This window comes from Camelina sativa, chromosome 8 (assembly GCF_000633955.1).
Source record: "Camelina sativa cultivar DH55 chromosome 8, Cs, whole genome shotgun sequence".
NCBI lineage: Eukaryota > Viridiplantae > Streptophyta > Magnoliopsida > Brassicales > Brassicaceae > Camelina > Camelina sativa.
Window position 1 is genome coordinate 22,849,995 of NC_025692.1, and position 26,936 is coordinate 22,876,930.

At 35.4% G+C, this 26,936-nt stretch overlaps 6 protein-coding genes, 1 long non-coding RNA gene and 1 pseudogene across 14 annotated transcripts in view; 3 read left to right on the forward strand and 5 right to left on the reverse strand.

Annotated features, from left to right (window-relative positions):
• Nucleotides 754-1,361, forward strand: LOC104707990. Its single transcript, XR_754730.1, has 2 exons — nt 754-1,191; nt 1,282-1,361. It is a non-coding gene; the product is annotated as an uncharacterized LOC104707990 (long non-coding RNA).
• LOC104707991 (MYB-like transcription factor ETC3) lies at nt 3,978-4,662 on the forward strand. Of its 2 annotated transcripts, none has more exons than XM_010424462.2 (3): nt 3,978-4,153; nt 4,270-4,354; nt 4,469-4,662. In XM_010424462.2, the coding sequence occupies exons 1-3, from the start codon at nt 4,090-4,092 to the stop codon at nt 4,548-4,550; spliced, it is 231 nt and encodes a 76-aa protein (XP_010422764.1). In that variant the 5' UTR covers nt 3,978-4,089; the 3' UTR covers nt 4,551-4,662. The 2 variants fall into 2 exon arrangements, with proteins under 2 accessions (XP_010422764.1, XP_010422763.1); XM_010424461.1 differs by having other exon boundaries at nt 3,979-4,153; nt 4,267-4,354.
• On the reverse strand, nt 5,752-7,539 carry LOC104707992 (annotated as a pseudogene).
• LOC104707993 (protein trichome birefringence-like 26) lies at nt 11,321-13,281 on the reverse strand. The gene is made up of 3 exons (XM_010424463.2): nt 12,933-13,281; nt 12,420-12,706; nt 11,321-12,322 (listed from the first exon to the last, which is right to left on the reverse strand). Exons 1-3 carry the CDS (start codon nt 13,174-13,176, stop codon nt 11,531-11,533), a joined length of 1,323 nt encoding a protein of 440 aa, XP_010422765.1. The 5' UTR covers nt 13,177-13,281; the 3' UTR covers nt 11,321-11,530.
• On the reverse strand, nt 14,518-18,117 carry LOC104707994. 2 transcript variants are annotated; one of them, XM_010424464.2, is made up of 5 exons: nt 17,650-18,116; nt 15,539-17,402; nt 15,387-15,447; nt 15,073-15,296; nt 14,518-14,973 (listed from the first exon to the last, which is right to left on the reverse strand). In XM_010424464.2, the coding sequence occupies exons 2-5, from the start codon at nt 17,350-17,352 to the stop codon at nt 14,916-14,918; spliced, it is 2,157 nt and encodes a 718-aa protein (XP_010422766.1). In that variant the 5' UTR covers nt 17,353-17,402; nt 17,650-18,116; the 3' UTR covers nt 14,518-14,915. The 2 variants fall into 2 exon arrangements, with proteins under 2 accessions (XP_010422766.1, XP_010422767.1); XM_010424465.2 differs by lacking the exon at nt 14,518-14,973 and having other exon boundaries at nt 15,114-15,247; nt 17,650-18,117.
• On the forward strand, nt 20,598-23,416 carry LOC104707996 (mitochondrial adenine nucleotide transporter ADNT1). The gene is made up of 8 exons (XM_010424468.2): nt 20,598-21,014; nt 21,509-21,557; nt 21,643-21,806; nt 21,893-21,930; nt 22,144-22,256; nt 22,345-22,458; nt 22,539-22,883; nt 22,973-23,416. Exons 1-8 carry the CDS (start codon nt 20,854-20,856, stop codon nt 23,054-23,056), a joined length of 1,068 nt encoding a protein of 355 aa, XP_010422770.1. The 5' UTR covers nt 20,598-20,853; the 3' UTR covers nt 23,057-23,416.
• LOC104707995 lies at nt 23,209-24,856 on the reverse strand. The gene is made up of 2 exons (XM_019228879.1): nt 23,890-24,856; nt 23,209-23,785 (listed from the first exon to the last, which is right to left on the reverse strand). Exons 1-2 carry the CDS (start codon nt 24,660-24,662, stop codon nt 23,767-23,769), a joined length of 792 nt encoding a protein of 263 aa, XP_019084424.1. The 5' UTR covers nt 24,663-24,856; the 3' UTR covers nt 23,209-23,766.
• LOC104707997 (G-box-binding factor 2-like) overlaps nt 25,131-26,936 on the reverse strand; it is a 4,650-nt gene continuing 2,844 nt past the window's right edge. For 2 of the 6 annotated variants that reach the window (XM_019228881.1, XM_019228880.1), the window contains exons 12-14: nt 25,873-25,891; nt 25,654-25,779; nt 25,131-25,573 (exon numbers count right to left, since the gene is read on the reverse strand). In XM_019228881.1, coding sequence (XP_019084426.1) covers nt 25,430-25,573; nt 25,654-25,779; nt 25,873-25,891 — 289 coding nt within the window. In that variant the 3' untranslated portion in view covers nt 25,131-25,429. Of the gene's footprint in view, nt 25,574-25,653; nt 25,780-25,872; nt 25,951-26,046; nt 26,187-26,278; nt 26,343-26,420; nt 26,470-26,566; nt 26,731-26,807; nt 26,850-26,936 lie in introns of all 6 variants that reach the window. The other 4 variants (XM_010424471.2, XM_010424469.2, XM_010424470.2 and 1 more) reach the window with 4 other exon arrangements.

Consider the following 26,936-nt stretch of genomic DNA (forward strand, 5'->3'; position numbering starts at 1 on the left):
TGGGATTTTGTTTCTGTAGCTCTTTGTATCTTAATTGTAAAACTGAATCAGTTGTATTGTTGTTATCTATACCAATGATTGCAAAGTTTAGCTGAAAAGATTTTGATAGAATTTACTGTGAGTTTTGTGGCTTTGTACGGTGTTATCGGATTGTTCTTGATTGGTATCATTGTGGTCTATTTTTTTGTGTAAATGTCTAAGTAAATCAAATAGAAGTTGTAGTTATAAGCTGAGGGTTGTTCAGAGATACTATGACTTATGCTAATCACGACCATCTTATCTTTCTTGTTGCCATGATTTTTAACCTTCTTTGAATCTAACCAAGTCCTATTGATATCTTATTTTTTGTTTCACCTGTTGAGCATTTCGTAGCCCTCTTCTCTGGTCTATTGTTTGTCACCTTTTTTAGCCGCATTATGTTGTTGAGAAATGAATTTACCCATTCACAACGGCTATTATGGTTAAACTCTATTATCCTTGACTGATAATGATGATGCATTAGTGTACTTTTAATTCTTTAGCTCTTTGTTTTCTATAAGTTTGTTTAGCTCATTGTTATGGATTCCTAGAAGTTTGTTTATGTCTCTGTTTGTTTAGCTATCTATTTATATTTTAACTATCTGTTTACGTCTCTGAGTTTTGTTTTAGTTTGAACAAGCAATACAAATTAGTTCTTAAAGTGTTACTTATGATTTTGCAGATGGATTCATCATCTCCAACTTTTAATGATGACGAGAGAGATATACACGAAGAAGAAGAGTTTCTAACACCCGAGTCTAATCGAAGGAGCAAAAAGAAATAGACTCGTAATAGCGGATCAGAGTCTGAGCAGCCTGAGTCTAAGACCCAAAAGACTCTCAACCCAAGATCAAATGTATGGCAACATTTCAGAAGATTGAAGGACAATCGTGACAAATGTAACTGCAACTATTGTGGAAAGGAATTCAGCTGTCCAACAAAATTAGGGACAAAAACCTTGTGGAATCATCTAAAAATATGCAAGGCATATTTGGCATGGGAAGACTGTCAAAATCCATCCGAAGGTCAACAGGTTATTAGTAAAGATGGGAGTTTACAATCTGGAAAAGTGCCTGAGCATTTTTTAGAGAAGCTTTGAATGAAATGGTGGTGATAGGAGAGTTACCATTGTCGTTTGTAGAATGTGCGGCAATGAAACATTTTTGCAACAAGGTGCCACTTCTATCTTCTTAGATGGCTTGTTAGTAACCTGATTTTAATACATGATTCTAATAAATGTTTTTTCTTATGTAATCCACTTAGGTGAACCTGTACAAGCCGCATTCAAGAAGGACAGCAGGAAGAGACATAGTAAAGATTTTTGTTGAGAGGAAAGCTACTCTTAAAAAATGGTTTCTCACAACCAAGCAAATAGTCTCACCAAGAACAGTGGCTCAAGCAAGACCTTAAGTTTGAAGATATTGTGCTTACAAATGCACAAATTCTTGCTGAGTTTGAGTTTGAGGATGGGCTTGAAAGAGGTTTGTTTCTAATCTTGCTTAATGCTTACTATCTTAAGTTTTTGGTGTTAATATAAACTTATCTCTCAATGCTTGTAATTGTTTTTTTTTCAGAGTTTGAAAGTGATTCAGATGGACCTTAAGTTATTCACATGCCAAAGGGAAGATGCAAAAGAGAAGTGAACCAAAAAATGAAAGAAGCTGTTTTGGAAGATTTAAAGTTGATTTTCTCTTTAATTTCGAATATTTGAACTTCTCAATTGTTTGTAGAATGTTTTAGAAGACTTGGATTTCTTTTTTCTTTTGCTTTGAACATTTGACATTGCATTTAATTCACCTTTGTAAGCATTTGACATTGCATTGCTTTGAACATTGACATTGCATTGCTTTGAACATGATCGGATTTTGATCGGGTTTTGGACAATCCGATCGGGTTCTTCGGGTTTCGGGTATACCCGAACAAAACCCGAACCCGATCCGAACCCGACCTGATAGTAGATAAAACCCGATCGGGTACTATAGGTGTAAACCCGAAAAACCCGAAAACCCGAGAACCCGAACCCGATCATATCTTAGACATTTAATACCATCAATATAAGCGTTAGACAATAAGAAACGAATATACATCAATTAAAACAAGAATGATCTGCCAATCATATCTTCTTCTTTTTAGATTTAAAGATAGGTCCTCCATGACAATCAAAAGTAAATGAGTGTACGAAATGCGAATGACGAGAATGGGGTTGGAATGATACTTCGTCGTCGATCATGCAAAACTGGTCCTAAAATTTGGCTCTACTTCAAGCCCAAAACAATAAATTTAATAAGGTGGTCCTTACAATAAGCCACATGTCGTGTGTTCGTTACAACTGCTTTATTGGTTCGGTTTATTCAATTACCTACGTATAAAATCTAACCACTTTTTCATATACATCGTTAGATCATAGATGTATAGATGAAGAATAAGAAGAAGACGAAGACCTATATATACAAATTTATAGTATTTATAAAGTCCACGAAGGGAATAAAAGGGAATATCCTCGATGCAAAACTGTATTTAATCTCCTCTACCTAGCAAACTTTCAACTTACACTTTTTTCAGTGCTAACAATATATTCTCATTGAATTCCGAATTCAATTTTGTGTGAGAAAACTTTTTTATAAATGTGGTCATGTTCCTTAATAAGTTAATTGTGTATATGAGTGACATTGTGACATTACTACTTTTAACTGTAGTTGCATTATAGTATTGAATTTAATGAATCTTTTTTTTTTTGTTTCATTTTGTTTCAAAGAATTTGAACAGTAAGAGTGCGTTGAGTTAACTGTAGTTGCATTATAGTATTATTTCCCTTAAATTTAATGATTTTATTCTTCATTTGATTTCCAAGAAGTGAGCAGTAAGAGTGGGATGAGTTAGTATACCTTATTTGTTCGATGTAGTACAGTTCAGAGTTCACTGTCGTCTTATTATGGGATTCTGATAGAAAAGAAAACGCGATCGACTTTTGTCATATCAAACAACAATTGTAAAGAGGATCTTTTTTTTTTTAACAACATGTAAATTAGTATGTTACATACTATTTTGTGATATAAAAACTGTTTTGATATTATATATCAAAACAGTCAATTCCAAAATGCTAGATATGTGTTTTTTCTAAAATATATTTCAAAATTTCTCAGGCGAATTAACAAAGAAAAAAAAAACATATGGAGCTTTTCATTGATCACTTGATTTAATGAACTGAACAAATAATAATACACTAGAAGACTTATAAATCTAATGTTGCTTATTAATGATCTTAATAGTTAATGGGCGGGTGTATCAAATTTATTTATTCAATCTATGTTCCATGGAATCACAACGGAGTAGTAAATGAAATCACGGGTGCTTGTGATTTTTATTATTGCTTGCAACTTGCAAGATACTACTACTACTAACAATAACAAATCAATTAATGAGAACAACAAAAACCAATTTAGTAATTAGCAGTATTCAAGAAAGCGGTCTAGGCGGCCGCCTAGGCGCCGTCTAGGCGCTAGGCGCTCAACAGACGCCTAGATGACCGCCTAACCCGCTTAAAATTACATACATTTTATTTTAATATTTATTTTTGATTTTTAAATTACATATAATTAAATTATTATGTTTTATATCTATATACGTAATTATAAACATTTATATGTTGTTAATATAACTTAAATAAATGTATTTTTCTTACCGTTGTTTATAATTTATAAATTTCTTTTTATAACATATATTTTAATATAATTATATATATATATATATAATGTTTTATGTTGTAAACGCCTAAACCGCCTAAAAACCGTTTAAGCCTCGACTAAGCGTTCTAGGCGCTAGGCGTTGGATCACCGTCCAGATATCGCCTAGCGCTTTCTTGAACACTGGTAATTAGTAATAAGATTCTTTTAATTAACATATAGAAACCGACCAAACCCGTTGGTTACTTGATTTTGTTGCTATAAATAGAAAGGATGGTTCGTGTGCAACCCTTCAGAAAAAAAAACGAACGATCACTCTCTTCTCCCTCTCTCTCACTTATTCTCTTCTTCTTCTTCTTTCTTTGTAGTTCGGTGCCGTTTTATATAAATGGATAATCATCGCAGGACGAAGCAAGCCAAGACCAACTCCATTGTTACTTCTTCTTCTGAAGGTGAGCTGAAAACATATAGAAACGTCCTTGTTTTATTTATTTATTTTGTTCAAAAGAACATTAATTCTATATATATTTTGAGAAATGTAAATTTTGGTGATGACATGACACAGAAGTGAGTAGTCTTGAGTGGGAAATTGTGAACATGAATCAAGAAGAAGAAGATTTGGTCTGTAGAATGCATAAGCTTGTCGGTGACAGGTTTGGCCTTTAAATTGAATAGTTAATTAACTAATGATTGATTTGTAGCAAAACAGTTTATTCAACACTAAAAAGTTTAAATTTTTGTCTTTTTTTCCTATATTTGGAGAAAAGGTGGGAACTGATAGCTGGAAGGATCCCAGGAAGAACAGCTGAAGAAATTGAGAGGTTTTGGGTCATGAAAACTGAAAAGTGATTAAACTTATCTCTCTAGTTTCACTAATTATTTCCATTTACCAACTCTGTAATAAAAAGAAAACCTATCTTTAATCCCAAATAATTTAATAATACATTTATTTATTACTCTACGAATGTTTGGGCCTTCCAAGAGGAGAATACAATGTTAGACTTCTTCTAACAAAAAAAGGAAGGCTAAGCGTAATGGCTCGGTAGGTCGAAATTGAATAATTAAGCTGATAAATAGGATTTTGATACACAATAAGGACGTCAGATGTGTTAATAAATACTTCTTCCGTTTCAAAATATAAAATGTTTTAGAGAAGCTTTTTTTATAATATGAGATGTTTTCAAGTTTCTATGCAACTTTTAGATTAATTTAGTATTTTATAGTATGTAGTATTGTTTCTGATTGGTTGAACTTGTTAAAAATAAAGACTTTTTAATTTGCGTGTTTTGTTAAAACATCTTATATTTTGAAACGGAAAGAGTAGGATTTTCATTTTAAAAGCTTTTATAAGTTGTAAAAAATTGTGGATATTCATTCTCACTGCGTAAAACCACTTGACACGTTGAATGTGGCCAAATCACCAAACCTACTTCAAAAGAAAACAAAACAAAAAAGTGGACGTCGTTTTATGACTTGTAAAACGACATGCCGTCTTCAGGCCCCACGCATGTTTGCAATTTTTGTTTGTCGTTAATGCTATTTGGCCTACTCCTACTCCTACTCCACAATCCAGTCAGTCCACACACATATTTTCTTCTTCTTCATCCACGTTGTTTGGTTTTTATCTCTTTAAGATGTTTCCTCCGTCATCACGAAACAGACGTTTTTTATTATATACAAGCATATCTGACCTGATGACTCTTGGAGATTAGAAAGAGTTTTGATATATGCTTTTAATTAGATCAAAACCGTCTTCTCTCAGTTAACAAACAAACAAAATCGTTGTAATATGTGTCTCTTACTGATGAACGATGACTGTTGATAGAACAAAATCACTTCGTAACATTTGTCACAAATCATGATTACTAAAGTGAGAAAAAAGAAATACTTATCTAGCCATCTACTTCAGATTTCAACTAACCCGTCCACTACAAATTCAACCAAATGGTACAACGTGTGAATATATTGAAAAGAGATTATTCTTTGTTGGTTGTCTGATAGTTTTAAAACAAAATTAATTATAAAATATTGACGATATTCTTGAACAACATTGCACCATCTAAAACTTACTTACCATCACTTAATCAAAAGCCAAAAAAGCATTTACAAATAAAAGTTGAGACAAAAGCAACGAAAAGTAATAACATACGTACACAAAAACACAATTGCACAAATCCCATCTTTGGTTATACAAACCATATTAAGCATAAAATATTTAGTGGTTGCCATTTTGCTCTAACTGTTTGTTGTTGGCTTTCCACTTTAACGCCACGAGACTAAGTGCTTTCGTAGAAGATCCATCATCCTTCAGCACCCTAGAAGCTCCTTCCTTCAATTTTTTCATCTTGTTCCTCACTCCTTTACCTTCTTCACCTTCCATCAATCCTTTCACCACTCTAGCCACCTCTTCTCTTCTCACTACCCCATCCTCCCCGGCACGCACCCTAAGTGCCGCACGGATATCTTCGGTCAATAAAACCGCATTCATCTTCTGCTCTGCGTATAATGGCCATGCTATAAGTGGAATACCGCTTACTAAACCCTCTAGAGTCGAGTTCCATCAACAATGAGTCAAAAACCCTCCCGTTGATGGATGGGCTAAGACTTGAGTTTGTGGAGCCCAAGAAGGAATTACAAAACCTCTGTCTTTGGTCCGCTCTAAGAACCCCGGTGGTAGAAATGACAACGGATCGTTTTGGTTATGTGAGTCAAAATACGAAGAATTAGCATCCCCACTCGGACTTCGTGTGACCCAAAGAAACCGTTGCTCACTATCTGCAAGACCGAGCGCAAGCTCATTGAGCTGCTCACGTGTGAGTGTACCGCCACTACCAAAGGACACGTACAGAACCGAACCGAGCGGTTGGTTATCCAACCAATTTAAACACTCGCACTCTTCGGTTTGTTTAGTCTCAAGCTTACCGATGTTAACCAACGGTCCAACCGGATAAACAGGTGGTTTATCAAGACCCGGTTCTTGCAAGGCCTTTATAGCATTTGGCTCTAGCTCGACGAAACTATTCACAAGAATCCCTTCGGCTTCTTTGTACCTCTTGGTGTTATGGAGAAGCCATTTGTATGCATCGATTTTCCGGTCTTGGACCGGGTCAAGTAAATCTTTACCTGCCAGCGGAACACATCCAGGGAGCTGAACCGGTTCGGTTAACTCCCTGAACTCGCACGACACCGTTTCGTCTAGTTTAGGCAAATGGAGAAAAAACGACAAAACGTTGGCGGTTGATGGGTAGAAGATGTACGGTGACACGTGGAACTCCGCGGCTACGTCGAAAGCATCCGTGCCGAACAAATCGACGACTAGCGCCTTCGGTAAACGGCCTTCCGCCGCGAACGAGTCAAAATGTTTCCGGAGCTCCGGGATTGAACGAGTCACGGTGAGGGAGATCCGAGTTTCGATGCCAGCCGAAGAGGGGACATCGGTGAGATCGACGGGAGGGAGAAAGACGGAGGAGATTGCAGAAGGAAGAGACCCGAGGACGGTTCTCTGAGCTTTTGACGGTGGAGCTTCGCCGCCGACGATGAAGGTCACGTTGAAGCCGTGTTGGTGAACAAGTCTTTTAGCAAACTCAATGAGTGGGATGAGGTGACCCATTCCAGGACTCGGTATGATCACAACGTGAGGCGCTTTTGATTCTTCCATTGATGCAAAAGATTCAAGAATTACTATTTTTTCTTAGTTTCTTTCTTTTTGTAGTTTGTGATTATTATCTCCTTTTTACTTTGTAATTTGTGAGGTATCGAGTTAATGGCTTTATATAGACTAGAGAGCTTGTATGTATCATTTGGTAGCTACAACTTCTATTTTTTTCTTTATTTTTTAGTGTTTTGTATAATGTTCCTTGTGGAGACCATGTTATATTTGGTAACCTTTTAATTAAACTAAGAAATATATATCATTTAGATCATTTTTTGATTTTACATGTTAATTTAAATATAATCATTAAACTTGGGAATATTCATTGTTAAAAACCGTTTAAATGTCACATTCATTGTAAAACAGTTTTTTTGTTAGAAAATTATTTACATTCAATTTTTTTTTTTAAACCGTGGAAATATTCTTGTTACTTGATTTTCATTGTAAACTAACTGTGGAAATATTCATAAACTTAAGAAAAGAAAAAGAAAAGATATTGGGAATAAAATCAAATCTACAATTGAAAACCAAAAAAATAAAAATATACATCACTATTATATGGATATGGCTGCCAAAAGATTAAATAAAAGATGTTCAATTATTGGAGAGGGGGTTAGGGAAATTGGTGGATGACCAGCCTTTTTTGTAATTGTGGGTCAAAATATTTGTGCGTGTGAAATGTTTTGAGCGCACGTGTGAGATTATGTGATGATATGCAAACGTAATGCTTCCGCAATGGTTTTTTTCTTCAGTTTTCTTCACTACAACAATTTTTTTTCTTTCTTTCTCTTCTTTTTTATGTTGCTATTATTATTGTTCTCTAAAAAAAATACCAATGCTATCATTTCTTTATAATAATTTTCTTTTTCTTTTATTTGTCAGACATTTGTATTCTATACAGAAAAAAAATATATAAAAATTTGACTTCTTGAAATATTTTAGGTCATCGTGGGGGAGGATAAAAAGGTGTATAATCATTCATCGATAGATTAGACTTTAGCATTTGTTTGAGTGAAAAAAGGTGAAAGTGGGATTTATCTCATAGCCCATCATTTTTGTAATGATTTTACTAAAATTGAATATGTCCCGCTAAATCATAATCAACCAAAAAAACCTAGTAACTCATTATTAGTATTATTTGCGAACGATTATATCCTACTATATTAATTGGGAAGTACAAATATAAAACTAACTTTAAAATGTATAAAAAATTATATTCAATTGTCATTAGAAAAACTTAATTAAAATTAAATAATTAATTAAATAAATATTTCTAATTAAGAAAACGAAAATTCGGGACACACTAAATAAAATAAATTGTAGAAAAAAAATCTATTAGAATCAAAACTAATATATACTTAAAAAAACTAACAAATAAGATTTTTTTTTTACATGGTAGTTTTATCTTTTTACTTATTTCACAACTATAGCAAATATTTCATTTAAATGACAAAAGTTTAAATAATTTTATTCATTACATGCAAATATTTTATTGACAGGTTTTAAATAAAAAAATTTAAAATACAAAAATCTTATTATACAAAGTTGGGTTTTGAAAATTAGCCATTAACAGGATTTTGACACGTGTCAATTTACTAATCTGAGATTTTGACATGTGAAAAGTAAATATTTAATAGAGAATTTAAGATTAACGACAAAAAAATAAAATTGTTTAAAAAAATATTAATAATGTAAAAAGATTAAGCAGTTTTTTAAAATAAGTATTAGGAGATTATATATTTATATAATTCATAAAATTCGAAATTATTAAATTATTTACTTATTTTAATTTTTAATTATTAATTCTACAAAAAATAGAAAAGGGATTAAGGAAAATATACATAAAATTATTAATTCAAAAAAATGTAAATACTAACTTCTATATAAACACTAGATAAGGGCTCGCATGATGTGCGAATATTGAGATTGTGGAAGAGAATAAGTTCTAAATCCTACACAATTTTTTAAATATAAAAAGAAATTTATTTCTTGAAGTAAATATATAAACAATTTTAGTTATAGAAAAAAACATATTTGTATTTACCTTCATACATTTATTTATATTTTTATATATTATAACAATTATTACAATAATATAAAGCTAAATTATATCCCACCAAAATCATATTTGTATTTACCTTCATACACTTATTTATATTTTTATTTTTTTAATATATTATAACAATTATTACAATAATCCAAAGCTAAATTATAATCCTACCAAAACTTTTGCCAAATACTCATCATTAAAAATATTATTACTGTCAAATTTCAAAAACGTTTCACAACTTATTACAAAATATTTTATATGCAAAGAATTCATCAAAGCAACATATAATGTAGTAACCACATACAATTTTACTGTATGTTTCACCATTAAAAATATGCTCTTAAACCCTAAATTATTTTATTGTTAAAGTATGCTCTTTATCACCACCTATAAAATGTATTTTAAACAAATTAAACAAATTTTATGTTGCTTGGTATAATTATAGTTCTTAGAATTACTAAAATTGTATTGTGATATAATTTCTTTAACCATTATTTTTTTTTACTCCAAAGATATTTTGGATGAATAACTGGTGAAAATCATCTATTGTATTACAATGATTTTATGACCAACCCAATTAAAGTTGAGAAATTGAAAGAAAGTTAATATAACACAATAAAAATAAAAATTTGAATATCATAATCATGATGGTATATATAAAGCCTTAGATAATTCAAATATACAAAATAAAAATTTTATAAACAATCCAAAACATGATATATGTCATAATCATGTTAAGTATCGATGCCTTATTTACTCCTCAAAAGTATCGCATTGTACCAAAACTACTTAGAATTATGACCTCATATAAAATATTCTCGAATCGTAAGTTCTCAACTTATTTCTATTCGAATCAAAAGTTCTCATATATTTCTCTATATACCTGGATTTAAACGGTTTACGAACCAAATTCGACAGAAAACCACATAAATCAGGTTTGAAACCAATTTTAAAACGGTTTATCGTTCCAACTTCCCAAATTACAAAATCGCTACCAAATACATCAACCACCGACTAATCTTTGAAACTTATAACGCTACTAACCGTAGAATTACTTTTGGAACCTCCATCAGTGTCTCCATCCTCGATTAATTTAGCGGGTTTTATATACTTTGATTCCATTTCATTGCATCTGATAGCTTCCACCGAAGAGCCCGCACGAATAAAAGACCCAAAATATATCGGCAAAATTATATCAGAAAAAAAAAATCAAAGATTAAAGCTTTTGATATAAACATGTAAATTTTATGTAGATATAATGTTATTTTCTTAATTAGTTGTTCCTATTATGTTAAAAGAAAATTATGATTCTTTTGACATAACTTATGTTATTTTTTAAGATTTGTTATTCACTATTTATTGATTAATAATAATATACATGCTTAAGAAATTGTTTTTTTGTTTATACATGTCAAAATCTAATTGAAAAAAACACATATAATATAATAATCGTAAGATATCTGTTAGATTTGTTTGCAAGATATATTAAAAGTTGTTACCATTTTCTTAGCTGCATAGTTGTAAGTTGGAGTCTTTAAATTTTGTTAAATAATATTAGTCAATTATAAAAAAAATATGTAAGTGATGCTGAATATGAGTTTTATACTTATGCATTGATTTAGTTTGTCGACCCATGCCTGAAGTGTAGCTAGTTTCAGTTGCATATGAGGTTCATCGGTAAGCGCATTCTCCATCATAACAATCTGATCATTATTCATAATGGTTCTATTCCTTTTCTTGGCTGACTTTTCGTTATTTTCACAGTTTTGAATTCCATCTGTAGTGCTCATGTTTGAAAATTCTAATTGAGTTTGATACATCGGAATGACGTATTCCTCTCTATATATATAACAAAAATTTGAGAGAATACATATCTTTATATTTAAATTCTTTTTATTTTAAGATTAGGCGAAAAAATTCAATATAACGTAGGATTATGATCAATTGCAAGTGACATCTCAGTTTCTTAGTTTTTATGAAAGTCATCCTTTAAATATTAAAGGATTCTTCCTAAAACGAACGAACCATTACAAATTTGATATATATATATATTTACTAACAAAATAACAAGTGGGAAAACGAACGGCTATAGACCGTAACTAGCTACAAGCAAAGCAACATCGAGTACTACTTTTTACCGATTAAATCGTATAGTTCCCGTTCCCGGTTAAGCATGGCTTCCACCATCACATCATTCCATGAATCAATTGGACCGGGTAAGCACCAATGCAGACAATCATTCTGAACATGGCTCTTATCCTTAACTCCAGCAAAAGGATTTGGATGCCGGTACGGTCCCGGATGCCCGTCTGGACGGAGAAGAGACATTCCAGTCGTGTCTAGTAGTCTAATGTTGGATCCCAAACCGAAACCTTTCCCGAATTTCTGAAACACCTCAATCTCAACATCACGCATCACATCATCAACGGTTTTCATTTTCGCCTCACCTTCTTTGAACGGCATCGTTCTGTTGCAATACCCACCAGTGTTCCACTCCCCATTCTCGAAATGGTCAGGCGTTGTAGTTCTGAACAGAACAAGCGGTTTGTGGGTTGAGTTAAGGACAAAGTCACGGAGAAGGTTTAGCGTTTTGCGGTAGGAGTAATCATAGCCGAGGTCGGTCAGGTTGTTTCTTGCTTGGCAGTAATGGCAGCCTGTGATATTGTTGTTCTCATGGAATATTGTGGTTTTCAGGAACCATTTGCCTCCGGAGATGACAACGTAGTCGAATTTAGGGTATTGGACGGTCCATTTGGGGTCGAGCTGGTCGAGGTAAAGCTGGATATCCGAGTTGTTTGGTGTCTCGGATTTGACAAGGAAAGGAGACCAAATGACTGATAGTGTGAAGTTGTGAGAAGGGAATCTCCATATCTTGGATCTGAACTCCTTATCGTGATAGATTTCCTCCACTTCTTCAACCTGAATCCAACAAATAAAACAACCGTTAAATCGAGATTATTGATTACTTGTAGTCTAAGGAAACCTGAGAAGCAAAGAATATATATATATAACAAACCTGAGAGAGGATGCAGATGAAAGACTGGACATGGTTACGAGCGATGGAGTCACCAATGAAAGCCCACCATTTGTTCTTGACAGAATCGAGAAACTGGGATGGACTGAACCGAGGAAGGTCACAATCACGAGGCTTCCATCTCCAAAAGAGATAATTCACATCTGGCCGTCCATTCAAAAGACAATTCTGAAAATCTTGAATGTGGTGGCAAGAGAGATTGGTGTACAGAGGACCAGATGGATCCGGTACCCAATCTCCAGTGAAAAGATCACACTTTGCTGATGAACCTGCAAACAAAACAATGTTCACACAGACATTTCATCAAACACATGGTAAACACAACAACACAGTAACCCCAAAATTAGAAACTTTCGTTTGATAAAGTTTTGAAATTTCCATTAATTAGAGGTTAGAGATTGCAAAATTAAACACCCAAGAAACCCCAAAAACTCCGTAATCGGACAAAATCTGTAATCTTTTACCAAAATTGCAAAAGAAAGATGATTGTTTTACCGTTTGCGGAAGAAGTATCCGGCAAAGTTGGGGGAATTGGAGAGACGGTGAAACTGGAGATGATGAAATAGTAAGCGAGAGCGACTAAAGACAAGTAAACGAAGAACTTGAAGAAGGTTCGATGACGACGATCAATGGAGGAGGAGGATGCAACAGAAGAAGAAAAAGAAGGGGGGTCTAGGGTTTCTACAGTCTTGGCGCCTTTTGGGCTATCAAGCAACACAAATGTTAATTGCTGTTCCATTGAAGAAGAAGAAGAAGAGAGAACACTAAAGTGAAATTAGTTGGTGAAGCTATTCAATGGTCCCTTTTATACTTGGCCTCCAGAGATGGTTTATCTTGGCAGATGAAAACGTTCTGTGACCGAAGAAAGAAAGAGATGTTTTTATTTTCTCTATTTACTTTTAGTAAATGCAAGAAACATATTTTATTTTATTATATTTTTGTCATAATTGATTTATACATTTGACATGTCGAAATAGATTTTTAATATGTCCTCTTAAAATACATCATTTTTTTTTTAACACCTGAACCTCTTAAAATACATCTTAGAGGGTAATTTTTTTTTTATAATATATCCTCATAATTTCTATTTACATTATTATGCGAGTTTAAATTTTTAAATCATGACAAATGACAATAATATAAATTTATAGGTTACGTATATTTGTTTTTTGTTTTTTATAAAGAAAGTTAAAATATGGCTAGGGGATTTGAGATTGTATAAATAATTGCTTTGAGATTCTAAAATGGTTTCCTTGTCCTTTTGCTTAATTTATATTTATATTCAAATATTATTAGGAATAAGTTGAGAGTTATGTGTGAAGACGAACATGCCCTATTTTTGGTCCTCACACCTTTTATCTTAAATTTTGGTTTGTATCTCCTCAGCCCTTCGTTACAACACTTACCAACCTTTTCTTGAATCTTGGAACTTTGCATTTTACTATTTTAACAAGCACTACAAGTTTTATTTAATTTTTGTATGGTAAAAGAATGATGATGGTATTACTGTTTCAATATTCGGTGGAGTTTTACAATGGTAGTATTAGTGTGAATGAATTAACACTAGCTTAGTAGTACTATAAGATTAGAGAAGACATGACATGAGAAACACTCTAGACAGTCAGTCCACTCATTGCTTATAATTTTTTTGTATAGAGGGATTCCTTGGACAATCTTTTCTCACTCGTTTTTCTCATGCTCGCTACTGGTTAGTTATCTTTTTGTTCTTACTCATTATTTTTGTATTTTTGTAAGAAATATCGATACATGAAAACTAAACCGACGGACCACGAAGCCCTGTTAAGAATAGATTCCCTATGTTGATATTCATATTGGGCCATGATCCTACGGTCTCTTGTCATGTAAGGAAGGACCACTTCAGTAATAAGCCTTCGAGGGTACTACTCTACTCTACTCTACATATGGACGAATCACGAATCAGTGAAAACAAAAGAGTTAGTATAAAAGAGGTGACAAGTTAGGTAAACGATAGAGTTCATAATCAAACTTATATCATTCCAACACATGAAGATATCGTTTACTTGACCAAAAAATCACAATCAGTTAGGAAAAGAAAAAAGAATGGGAAATAAATATTACAAACCTTACACCGAGATAACCCGGTTTGTATATTCATAACACTAATAACCCCCTCCTAACCGGGTTCTGATAGCTCCGAGCCAGTTTGACCAGTGAGGAGAAGAGTTAAAATAAAAAATAAAAAAGTCTACGTCGTCCTATACTAACAAGAGTACAAGACCAGCGACAAAAAGAAAAATTACAGACATTTTCCCCAAAGATAATTTTAGAAGAAAAAAAAAACAAAAGCAATCGTTAAATCAAAATCTAACCCTCTGTCGTGAATAAAAAAAGCACTTTACAATTTTTTTTTTCTTATAACAAACAAATAATATGAAGATTAAAACAAATAGGCAGAGTCATATTTGGTTGTGTTGCTATTACTTGTGGGAGAGCTTTTCATGAAGCTAATGATCTTGGAACTCTCATGCCGAATCCATGCTTCACCTTCTCAATCCTGTTTCAAGTTAATTAAACATTTTAACCCCAAAAAAAAAAACCTCAAAACATAAAAAAATAAATTAACTTTGGTGTGTTCTGTGTTTATTATGCTTACGTTGGGGCTAATTTGCCAAGGCTCTTAAGTTCTTCACCTGAATCTCCATCAAGGATTCTTCCTGATATGTCAACAATGTACGAACGGTTCTTGTCTTTAGGAAGACCACGTCCCACTAGTAACTCGAAATCTCGCTTGTGAAGCTCTCTTCCATTCACAAACACGTCTGTGTTTCCTGCAGCGCAGTTATCAGGCATTGGATGGCTAAACTCTTCGATAAACGGCTGGAACAACAAGTAAGCCATCCATTTCTTCATCAACTTGATGACACCGATACAATAATCAATTCTAGAGAACAATGTGAAGGGACTTACAGGTATTATACCGAGACACGGTTTACTCATCACACCCCAGAACCCAGCTCGGTAATCATACCTGAATCAGAGACATATATTAGAAACTGAAACAGGCAAAAATCAAAAACAAGAGAGAAGCAATGAATGTTGAAAGTTCATGGTATTATTACCAATACTTTCCGGCTTGGATTGGTCCAGCAACTTTCTCAGCACTGCTAACAAGATCTTCCGGTATAAGATGTCCATTTACCCAAACCTCTAATGACTTCATCTCATCTTCATTTAGATCAGTAGAGGACCTCGTTGTGGTCTCTGTGGACCCGTACTCACTACCCTTTCTGCTTCTTGGTCTGTTGTTGTTGTCTTCTCTTCCGTTTGAGTACCTTGAATCTTCAGAGATCTCTGTGTTAGAGTATCCGTTGTAAGAAACCTCTGTCTCTGTAGCTACTGATTCTGGTTTCAGTGAGTCCTGTTTCATGTAAGACTTTTTTTGCTTATCCGGTTTTTCATAACCTAACTGCGCCATTCCGTAAGCGAGTGCCGCTCGGTTTACATTAGAATACTCAAAAAGTTCAAGGAGACTGGCACTATCAGTAGCAGCTGGTTCAGACGCATTTGAGCCTTTACCTCGCCGACGAACAGATTTGACCTTCTTCTGTTGTTGATCACTAGAAATGCTTGATCTCTCTTCATCATCCGAGTGTTGAGATTCAGACCGGATGCTTACCGTAGTATCCTGATCATTCCTCTGTATTGGTTCTTCTTCATCCTTACACTGAATATCGCTACCTGAGTTGTTGAAATCAACAGAAGAAAGTTCCTCTACCACCGCTGTGTTTGTTGTGCTTCTATCTTCAACCTCTCGAGAGACTAGGTTGGTTTCCTCGTTACCAGAAGAGAAGACGAGTTTCTTATCGACGATTGTGAAACTAATAACTTCAGAACAAGCACCACATTGAAGCTTATGTTGCCTTTCCTGAGACAAAAGCTTCTTCTTAGGCAAGTAAAGCAACTCGAAGCAACTGTGACAAGCTATGAAAGGAGCACCACCACCAAGAGGATGGCAACGACGAGTATCAGTATCCGACACAGCTTTCTTAACATACCCACGAGCAAAAGCACCACCCATTTCGGAATCAAGATCGCTTGGCCACCTTGCGTAACCACCTCTAGGACCTGGAGAACCCATCGAAGATTGAAAACTCGAACTGTTATTGGCACGCGGACTGTAAGGTGCCATGAGTTTCTCGCCACGATGGTAAGAAGAAACAGGGCTATACGGAGGCATATCACTGTACTGTGTAGTAAGTTTCTCGCCACGATGGTGAGAAGAAACAGGACTATACGGAGGCAGGTCACCGTACCTACTTGGTGTAGCTGGATAGTATGAATGTCGCTCAACTATATCAGAACCAATTTCAACGTATTGACCAACAGGATATGGACGAGCCATCTGATTAGGGTAATGACCAGGAGGAGGAAACCAGTTTGGATTAGGAACTGGGGGTGGCCTTCTATGGATTTGATACCCATAAGGATCTTGGTAACCTTGAGGATACATTCCAGGGTACGGAACTGGCTCTGGGTATGGATGGTAATAAGAAGGACCAGGGTTAGGATTAGGACCATGGAGATGAACTGGTCTAAGATATGGCTGATTCTGATCTGGTTCTTTAGTTTTATCAACTGCATTACCACCACCACCACGAAGGAGATGATCTTTGATTGAATCTAACCTTCTAAGTAGCTCAGCTCGTTCTTGCTCTGTATACTCAATAGGGTTGTTGCTCGTGTTCTTGGAAGAAGAATCTGAACCGTAATTAAGCTCCACAGGCTCGTCATTTCTCAAACTTTTGCCAGATCTTTGAGACCCGTTTGGCGAACTTGAGGTTTTCTCCTTAAGAAGTGTATTATCATCTTCGCTTCTTGAAGAGCCAGCTTCTGATCTAACATCAGGTTCGGAGACATCACCTCGTGACCTCATCAGATTACCCCAGAAAAAGACTGGGTTTCTAGGGTTTTGCTTTCAATCAACTGCAATCCAAAATCAAAAACCTCAACTTTAGATTAAAAATTCATACCCAGAAAGGTAATTGAATCAGATGAAACTACCAAACGACTGAAATCTAGAAAATAATTCTAAGAAAAATGGAAACTTTTACTTTTTGTCAACTCCGAAGACAATTTTGAGTTCATGGGCACACACAGACACACATAGAGAATAAGATTCGATTTTCGAAGCATCCAAGAGCTTAAGGTAACAAAAAAGAAACAAACGAACCTCGAAGAATGTTGTTGTCGTCGCCGCCGAGTTAGGTGACTTCTCCGGTGGGCGGGTGGGAAGAATGAATAGACACGAGAATCAATAAAACTCAAAAGCTTATCAATCTTTCTCTCTATAGATCTTTAAAGAACACAACTAATTTTCTAAAAAAAAAAAAAAAGGGTTTTTGAAAATTCAGAAGGAAATTTAAAGTCTTTCTTTCTCCGAAATTAAGATCAATAATGTTGTGCTTATTTCCTACCAAACTTGAGCTGGAAGGTTTTTAAGAATCATTAATTAATAAAAAAAAAAAAGTTTAGAAAATGACATAGTACTAATTTTCTCGCGTTTTCCTTGGCTTTCCCGGGAATCTTTTAAGGGAAAGACAAAAGAATAATTTGATGAAAAGAAAAAAAAAATAGGAGGGGAAGAGATGATCAAATTAAAAGAAACGCGATCGAAGCAAAACAAAATATCAAATTTTGGTAGTTTTTGATTTTGATGATATAAGTTTTATGTAATTTTTTTGAGGAGCGCGTACGTAAGCGCGTGATAGTAAAATTAGACTGTACGGGTGAGAGAGCGGACCGGGTCTCGTTGACTCAGGCGGGATAAGGAGAGCGCAAATTATTTTCTCCTGCACACAGCCAAATACGCTGTTACCATTCTATATGGAGATATGACTGTTTACCAACTAGTAAAATAATTACATCTTTCAGCCGTTTATAGAAATTTTCCAAAAATGTGAACTTCCAACCTAATATTATTATTCCAAGATAATATTCTTCCTAGTATTTAACCTCATACAGAGAAGCATTTTTTTATAAAGATTTCAGGTTGTCTTTTTTTTTAGTTGATAAAAACTTAACGTACTTGTGTTGTTTTGTACGAATTAAAACAGACTAGCTAGTCAAAATGAGAAACTATAATACTGCAATAAGCAAGTTCATAATATCTAGTAGTATAATAATAACACAACAAGTCATATAATTCGTCGAGTTACTCGTATCCATGTTGTTTGTTACGAGACGTGCTCTCAAAACTTCTCCTTTTTTTTATTATTTTTTTATTTTCACAACTTTCCTCGTTAAAATAAATACAACTAAACTAGCTAGTGTCCAAATATATAAACCTGATTTTTCTGAACGTCAGATAAACAATTTCAACCTCGTAAACGTATAATTTAGTGTTTAGAGATATTTACATATCGGGAAGGAGTGTAAATGATCTCTCTGACCATATAGTGTGTGTATATAGGTCGCCTTCTGACTTTTTTTTTTTTTGTATGTTGTTGTGGACTTGTGGGTCGTGAGTCGTGAGTCGTGACAAAAGCAACAGCTGTAAAGTCTTCTCCTCTGTCGAACATTTAAGATCATAGTCCACTTGCCATAACACCTGTCGAACATTTAAGATTAGTACTACTAATATGCAATTTGGGATAACTAAACGTTGACTTCCATCTTTTTTTTTTGGGATAAATTACTATTAATAGAGTTAAAACTATACGAGCTGTTTAGGCCTGTTATTCATTTGATAGACGGGCCCGATTAGTTTGGGTCCATTATCAAGCCAAATTATATGGGCTTAGAAACGGAAGATCATTAAATTGGACATATATAAAAGTGGGTATGAGGCTATGAGCTGAGTGAACGAACTTTTAAAATTGTATTTGTGGTCTACAAGACTTATCATATACTAGTAGAATATTTTAGCCACAAGACTTTCGGTATTTGATTCTCTTTTGTTTTTCCAACTGTGGTCCGACATCAACTTTTATACACATCCACTTGTGTAATTTTCAACAATAAAGTAGTGATAGTGTATGTGTATATAAAATCATAAAAACTCGATGTCGATCGATTTCTTTTGTTTCTAATAAATATTTTCATGTTAACGCCGTGAAACTTAACGTTAAGGGTGATGCTTCCATTTCGGGCATGGCCCCTCAAAATTATGAAAGGACAAGAAACAAGATTGATGGCACATCTCCAGTTCTCCTCTTCTTTGTTTTTTTTTTTCTTTTTTTCTTTTATAAACTTTGATACATTATCTGATATATCATCTTGGGACAAGTTAAGTTAGGGTCTCTTTCCTATACTTACGAAAATAAAAATGTTTGGGGAAAATTATTTATCTTTTGTCATTCTTTCCATATTAAGCCCAACAATATTTGTTATCAAAAAAAAAAACAACTTTTGCATTAGAATTGCAAAAGTATTTTCAAAATTAAAATTATTAGAAATTGAATTTGACTTTTAAAAAAAAATTATGAGCACATAAATTCATGTGGATACGAAAGGTTACTTCTTGTTCAGTGACCAAAACGGATCATACTGACCAAACGGGATCAGGCACTAACAGTTGTACCACCATTACGTGGCGTTTGCGGAGTATATCTTACGCGCTTCTGTTATGCGCGTTGGATAACAACAACTGCTGATATATATATAAACATTTAAGTAAACTTTGCAAACTAATCCTTAAACTAACCATTTTTGTTTGCATATACCCCTTGACTTTAAAATTCTTTCCTTTTTTTTGTTTTTCCTTTTTGCAAACTTATCTCTAAAACAATTGAATTAAGAATACGAGTGTCCTGTCTATATAATCAAGTGTATAATACTTGGGCTACTCTCACTAACAACCTCTTAAATATAAAATTCGAGTGTGTATAATAACAGTCTAAATCTTTAACCTTTTAAGCACTTAGGAGATACATTACGAATTGTGTGACGTTTGAGTATATAATTAAAAAATATCGACAAAAGAATCAGAACGACGGCTACCAATCGCCACACGGTCAACTTACACAGCTGACGTGCAGATTTTTCAATCAAATGATGGATTTTTCTGCAATTCTTTAAGTATACGGGCAACTTCACAGAACGTAGTTAAAGATAAGGGCTGGTTAGCAATTTTTCCACAACAGAAAGGTGCCATTAAAACGGCGTCGTCGTGGTTCAGGCTAAATCAGTAGTAGGTTGTGTTCCTTTTGGCTTTTATCATCGCCGCCGGGACACAGAGAGAGAGAAAGGGGTTAGATTTGTGCTTTTGATCTCTCTCTTCTCGATTCACTTCAAATCGGAGATTCTTGTTAGGGTTTTGGTCGTACGTTGAGAGATCGAAGATTTGTGAAGAAATCATTTAGGGATCGTAATCGTATTTGCACTGATTGGCGATTTATATAGTGAAGTGTGTGGTTGGGGTGATTTTTATTATCAGATGGCATCAGAGGATGTGAAGAGGACTGAATCAGCAGCTGTTTCTACGATCGTAAATCTGGCGGAGGAAGCGAAGTTAGCGAGGGAAGGAGTCAAAGCTCCAAGTTATGCTGTTCTCAGCATCTGCAAGTCTCTTTTCGCCGGTGGCGTCGCTGGTGGAGTGTGAGTCGTTTCTCCCATTTCAGTTTTTTTTTTTTTTTTTTCATTTCCGTGAGAGTTTTGGGGGAAAATGAAAGATAAATGTTGAGTGGGACTATACGTTGTTTCTTTCTAATTTGTTTCGAGAAGGCCAAATTGGATTGAGAACTCATTGATTTTGTCCTCTATTCATAGGTTGACATGAAAAATCAGAACTTTATTGATGTTGATCTGTTTGCTGAGTACGTACGATAAGTGTAGTAGATCAGTCACTTACTTTTATTTTATCTTGAGATTGATATCCGTGTTGAATCATTCAAATAGAGGTAGAGGTATAGGTATAGGTTTTGAGAAAGAGGCCATCTTTTGCTCGATTTAGGTCGAGTTTTGTGATTGACATATAAAAGAAAGATCAGCTAGTTGCTTTATCTTTCAGTCTCTGTGTTGTTACATTTCAATGCGCAAATTTTGTTTCTTTTTTTATATTTCTCACTGGGGAATTCGTGTTTTTATATTAGGTCACGAACTGCAGTTGCACCTCTGGAGAGGATGAAGATATTACTTCAGGTTTGTTTTTTTCGTTGGTTGCTTTTGTTTTGGAACGTGTATAATCATTGGTTGACTTAGCATTCTGTTAATTGTTGATATGTAGGTGCAAAATCCGCATAATATAAAGTATAGTGGGACAGTCCAAGGGCTGAAGTATATTTGGAGAACCGAGGGCCTTCGTGGACTGTTCAAAGGAAATGGTACCAACTGTGCTCGTATCGTTCCAAATTCTGCTGTGAAATTTTTCAGCTATGAGCAAGCTTCAAAGTAAGACCTCTAACCTTCTTTCTACTCTGTTATCTTGATCTCAATATATATTTATATCTAATCTACGCTTTCTCTCTTTCTTGTAGGGGCATACTGTACATGTATCGTCAGCAGACGGGAAATGGTAAATTGATTTCAGCATAAGATTTTTATTATTTCCCTGTTGAAGAATCTGTGCACGGTATTACTTATCGCTTTTTAGCCTTCAATTTAAGTTTCTAAATGAAGCCTTTGGAGCTATGTTGTACTCTTATTATCACAAGCCTTTCGTATTGATGGTGGAATAGTATTCTGTTTATAAGATTCTTTGGTTAATAGTTCTATGACGTTTCTGCAGAAAATGCCCAGCTCACTCCTCTTTTACGGCTTGGAGCTGGTGCAACTGCTGGAATCATAGCCATGTCTGCAACATACCCAATGGATATGGTTCGTGGGAGGCTAACTGTACAGGTAACTTTTCGTACCCCCAACTTGGTATCTGCAAGACCCTTATATTGCTCATCTTTGTAACTCTGCAAATATGAATATGTGCACACAGACCGCAAATTCTCCTTATCAATATAGAGGAATTGCCCATGCTTTGTCAACTGTCCTGCGAGAGGAAGGTCCACGGGCCTTGTACCGTGGTTGGCTTCCGTCAGTGATTGGAGTTGTAAGTCTCGTATTTTTTCCTCTTAACCAGACGGAATATTACAAATCTACCATCTTATGGGACCTTTCTGGTAAATGCAGGTTCCATATGTGGGTTTGAACTTTGCGGTGTATGAGTCTCTAAAGGACTGGCTAGTTAAAGACAACCCCTTTGGTCTAGTAGAAAACAATGAGCTGACGATTGTAACGAGGCTCACTTGTGGTGCAATAGCTGGAACAGTTGGTCAAACAATTGCTTATCCGCTGGACGTGATTCGTAGGAGAATGCAAATGGTCGGGTGGAAAGATGCTTCCTCTGTTGTTACAGGCGAAGGGAGAAGCAAGGCTTCGCTTGAATACACTGGTATGGTCGATGCATTTAGGAAAACAGTTCGTCATGAAGGCTTTGGAGCATTGTACAAGGGTTTGGTCCCCAACTCAGTGAAGGTTTGTTTCATTTACCAAACCCCAATTTTACTTGTGTTTCTTTGAAGATGGAACATTTTTTCTCAAGAAAGTTAAAATGTTCTTTACAGGTTGTACCATCGATTGCGATAGCGTTTGTGACATATGAGATGGTGAAAGATGTCTTAGGAGTGGAGTTTAGGATATCAGACTGAGTCATCTGATATTATATGGGTCGACAAGAAAACACACTTCTATTTTTGTAGCCAGAGGAGACAGAAGAGAAGTTCGAAAATTTTAGGGGCTTTATTTATCTCCTTTTCAACATCCGGTGGGAAGGATAAAGGCTATAGTGGCTTAGCCAAACTCTTTTCTTTTCTTTTCTTTTCTTCTTCTTATAGATTGGGTTTATGCTTTTCTGCTGAATCAAATAAGTCAGTGGCCAACTACATTTGGTACTGCAGTTTGTGCTACTACATGTTTGGGCTAGTCTTTTCGCATTCAATTATTGTTACAACTGTTATTGGTAACTTTGCTATTTAGTTGAATAATTCCGTGATTATGTACTTGTTTTATGAATTGGTATCCGTGTCAAAATAAAATTCATGGGGGCTTGTTTGTGATTTGTGTGTGCGAATTTTTTAAACATTCAAAGAACGAGCTTTTCATAGTACAGTATCTCTCTATCTCCATTACAAGAAAACAAATGTATATGCAGAATACTCTGATCACAGATGTCTGATTAAGTAATACACATTTAATCTTTCCTATAGATCGTAATTATACGGAAGTGAGATGTGAATACAAGAAAGGAAGAAAATAACATAAGTGACCTCTTTCGTAAAGTTGAGCTTTGGCCACATCTTTAACGTAATGAAATCCCGACGAAAAGACACATCCATCAATCATCATTTACTTGTGTGAGTTATGAGTGCAATTTAATCCTGCATTGAAATCATACACATAACATCAATGTTTTGATTTTCAAGATGAACATTAAAATCGATTTAATATACTTTTGAAATTAGATAGGTACGTACGTACGTACCATTTAAGCATTTTGATGGTGCATTTACTCATCTTTGAATCAAGCTCCCGTAGTCTCACGCCACCGCAACTGATACTAACCCTCACGGTAACAATCTTGCGCCTTCCCACAGCCAATCCCAGCTTCGTCTTAGCCGTTACTCTCACCACCAAGTTCTTACTCTTCATCTCCGCTCTAAGCCTCTTAACCGTCGGATCATCCACCTGTTGTTTCTTCACTTTGATCGGTACGCTCACAACCGTCCGATTCCTCGGCTTCTCCAGAAACCCTTTGACTCTCGTTGACCCGAGGCTCGTTTCAAAATCACCGTCTCCTACACTCACCTCCACGTCAGCGTCGCCGTAATGGTACCGTAGCTTTCCGTTAGGGTTTCTGAAATCAAGCCTCGCCGTGGCTTCAGCCGTCAACTGCGACAAACCGTCGTTGGATTTTCCACCGGCAAAGTTGAAAGTGCTTACGCGGAAAGAGGCGAGACGTACGACGGGGAGCCTCGGGCTGTACCAAAGGAAGAAGACAGAGACGGCGAGGGTAAGGATGAGGATGACGATGGCGACGGTGATGCAGACGCAGCAGCAAAAGACGCGGCAACGACTCCATTGCTTCTTCTTCGTCGGATAAAACGACGCCGGAATCGTATGTTTTGGCCGGCGTCGAAGCGCTGTTGATGATGATGTTGAAGATGATGATCCGAGTGGAGTTTGTGGTTGCGAGTGGAGCTCACGGTAGCCTGGTGGTTTTTGAAGAACCGGTTTAAGCAGCGTTTCTCCCGCCATTTCTTCGTCGCCGGTTGTTGAACTTCTATTATTATGAGATGATCTCTGTTCTTCTGCATGTATTAGTTTAGGTATTAATTACGAAAATGAATTCTGAAAAGTCTTTAATTGTTACTTAAAATACTATAATTTCGTGTCTAATACAATACTAGTCTTGTGTATATCTTGTCCTATACCAAACGAACACAATAATAATTCGATTTGTTCCCGACACTTTGGCCACTTACTGAAATTTCTTCTACCGACGAGCTGTTTTATTGGCTCTGTTATGTGAATCGCTCAATGATATTTTTTAATTATACCAACGGATATACATTTGTATACGCGATAGAGTGACAAATCTCTGAAAAATTGGTATTACGTAGATCTGTCAAAACAAACACTTTGGTCACGACTCACGTTTACGGGTTGAGGGAGGCACGTCGATAGATAATAATAAAATCTCAAAATAAAGTAAAATCTAAAAACTCACACACAAAGTGTTTGTTAATTAAAGAAGAATACACAAAGCGATTACGAAACGAAAGACCATCAAAATATGTCTCCCCTTGTCTCTCTAATACATTCGCTTATATGACTAAAAACCTACACTTTCATCAATCAAGTGGTCACAGCGCACACCGAACCTCTTAAACGATATTACATTACATCAATTTTCTCAGCTAACAATAGCAGAGAGCTCTACGAAACTAAGAAAAACAAAGTCTCTTTCTTTTTTTTTTTTAATGTTACATTCACAACCCGGAAAGAAGAAGAAGATATCACCGTTAGCTAGCCGCTACAGGATCGGTTATTGGACTTGCATTTAACAGTTGATGCTGCACATTTTTACCACCTGATACGGAGTTGTTCTTGTCAACTCTAGAGATTAGGTTCTCTGTTTTCCCAGTTGCTTGCGCTTTCAGTTGATCCTAGAGAGCAATTACTTATGTGTTACTATTGACCAATACACCTATAATCAAAATGTGTGGTATGGTGGGTAGACTGTTACCAGTAAAGCTTCGTTCTCCAGCCGTAGTTTCTCTGACTCATCGTTTAGTTGGCTTACTTTGGATCTCAAAGTCATGTTCTCAGCTACTAGTGCGTCAACTTTGACAGCAAGTTGTTCAGTTTCAGCCTACATAAACAACACACAAGCCCATTAAGTGTAAATATAGAACTTTTTTAGCTTCCACCTCTTTAGTTACTAAAGTTTAGTAAGCAATGTCACCTGTTTCCTCAGTCTCGACCTTCGAGCAGATTCTCGGTTTGACTGTTTTCTCTTCTCTCGTTTAACCTCTTTTTCATTCTGCAGATAAACACACCACTACCAATAAACAAACAAACAAAAAGAGGATGCCAAGAATAAAACGAGTTCAATGAGAGAGGTTCAAGAATAGTATACCCATTGCTGTGGGATACCGTTCATGCCACCAGAGTTTTGAAAATCCATTGCTGTGGGCATAACAGGAGTCCCCATGGTCACATCAGCTTTCTCATTTTCACCTCTAAGGGGAGGACTGGTTTGAGATGAAGGTTTTTCACCTACCAAGAACAAGAAGCCATTAAGATTTTAAGTAGTTGTAAACGTTGAAGCATACAATTACTTGTGTTGTGTTCTTTTCAAGAAAAAATACCGGTGCTTGGTGATATTTCTCGTCGCCTTTTCCTCTTAGATTGTTCTCCCTGTGGTAAAACAGACTGGTATATAAATTAATAACTTCAACAGAGAAAGATTAGCAAATTTTAACCTAGTTCGAGTAGAAAGAAACTACATACCCCAGTTGTATTACCATCACTACCATTGCTTGAACCATCATTCTCGGAGCTAGTAATAACAAAACCACGTTAGAATCTATCTAAGAATAATAATAATGAACCCCAAGTCTCTTTGAATAAGGAAGAGTTGAGTTAGTTTGACAAACCTCTGAGAACTCCTATGCTCACTGCTGCTATGTCCAGCACTCCCAACTTTGTTATTGCTTATTGACATTGCAAGTCCATCGAATTCTTTCAGTTTTTTCATGAACCCATGGTCCGTATTTCCAGGGGAGTTAGCTGGAGCATCCATGGCCAAAGGAGTTGTAACCTGCAAATATATATATTCTCATATTCATATCCATCACAACTTTTGGCGACCATTCACACAAAACAAAAGTGACTTACACCAGGCGTTGCTTGAGAAACAGGACCTTGTGGTTGTGAGCCCTGGTCAAAAGAGAAAACGCATATCAGTAAAAATGGTCTGATTTAAACATTCGTTTGATAAAGTAACAAATCAAAAGAAGGGGGGGG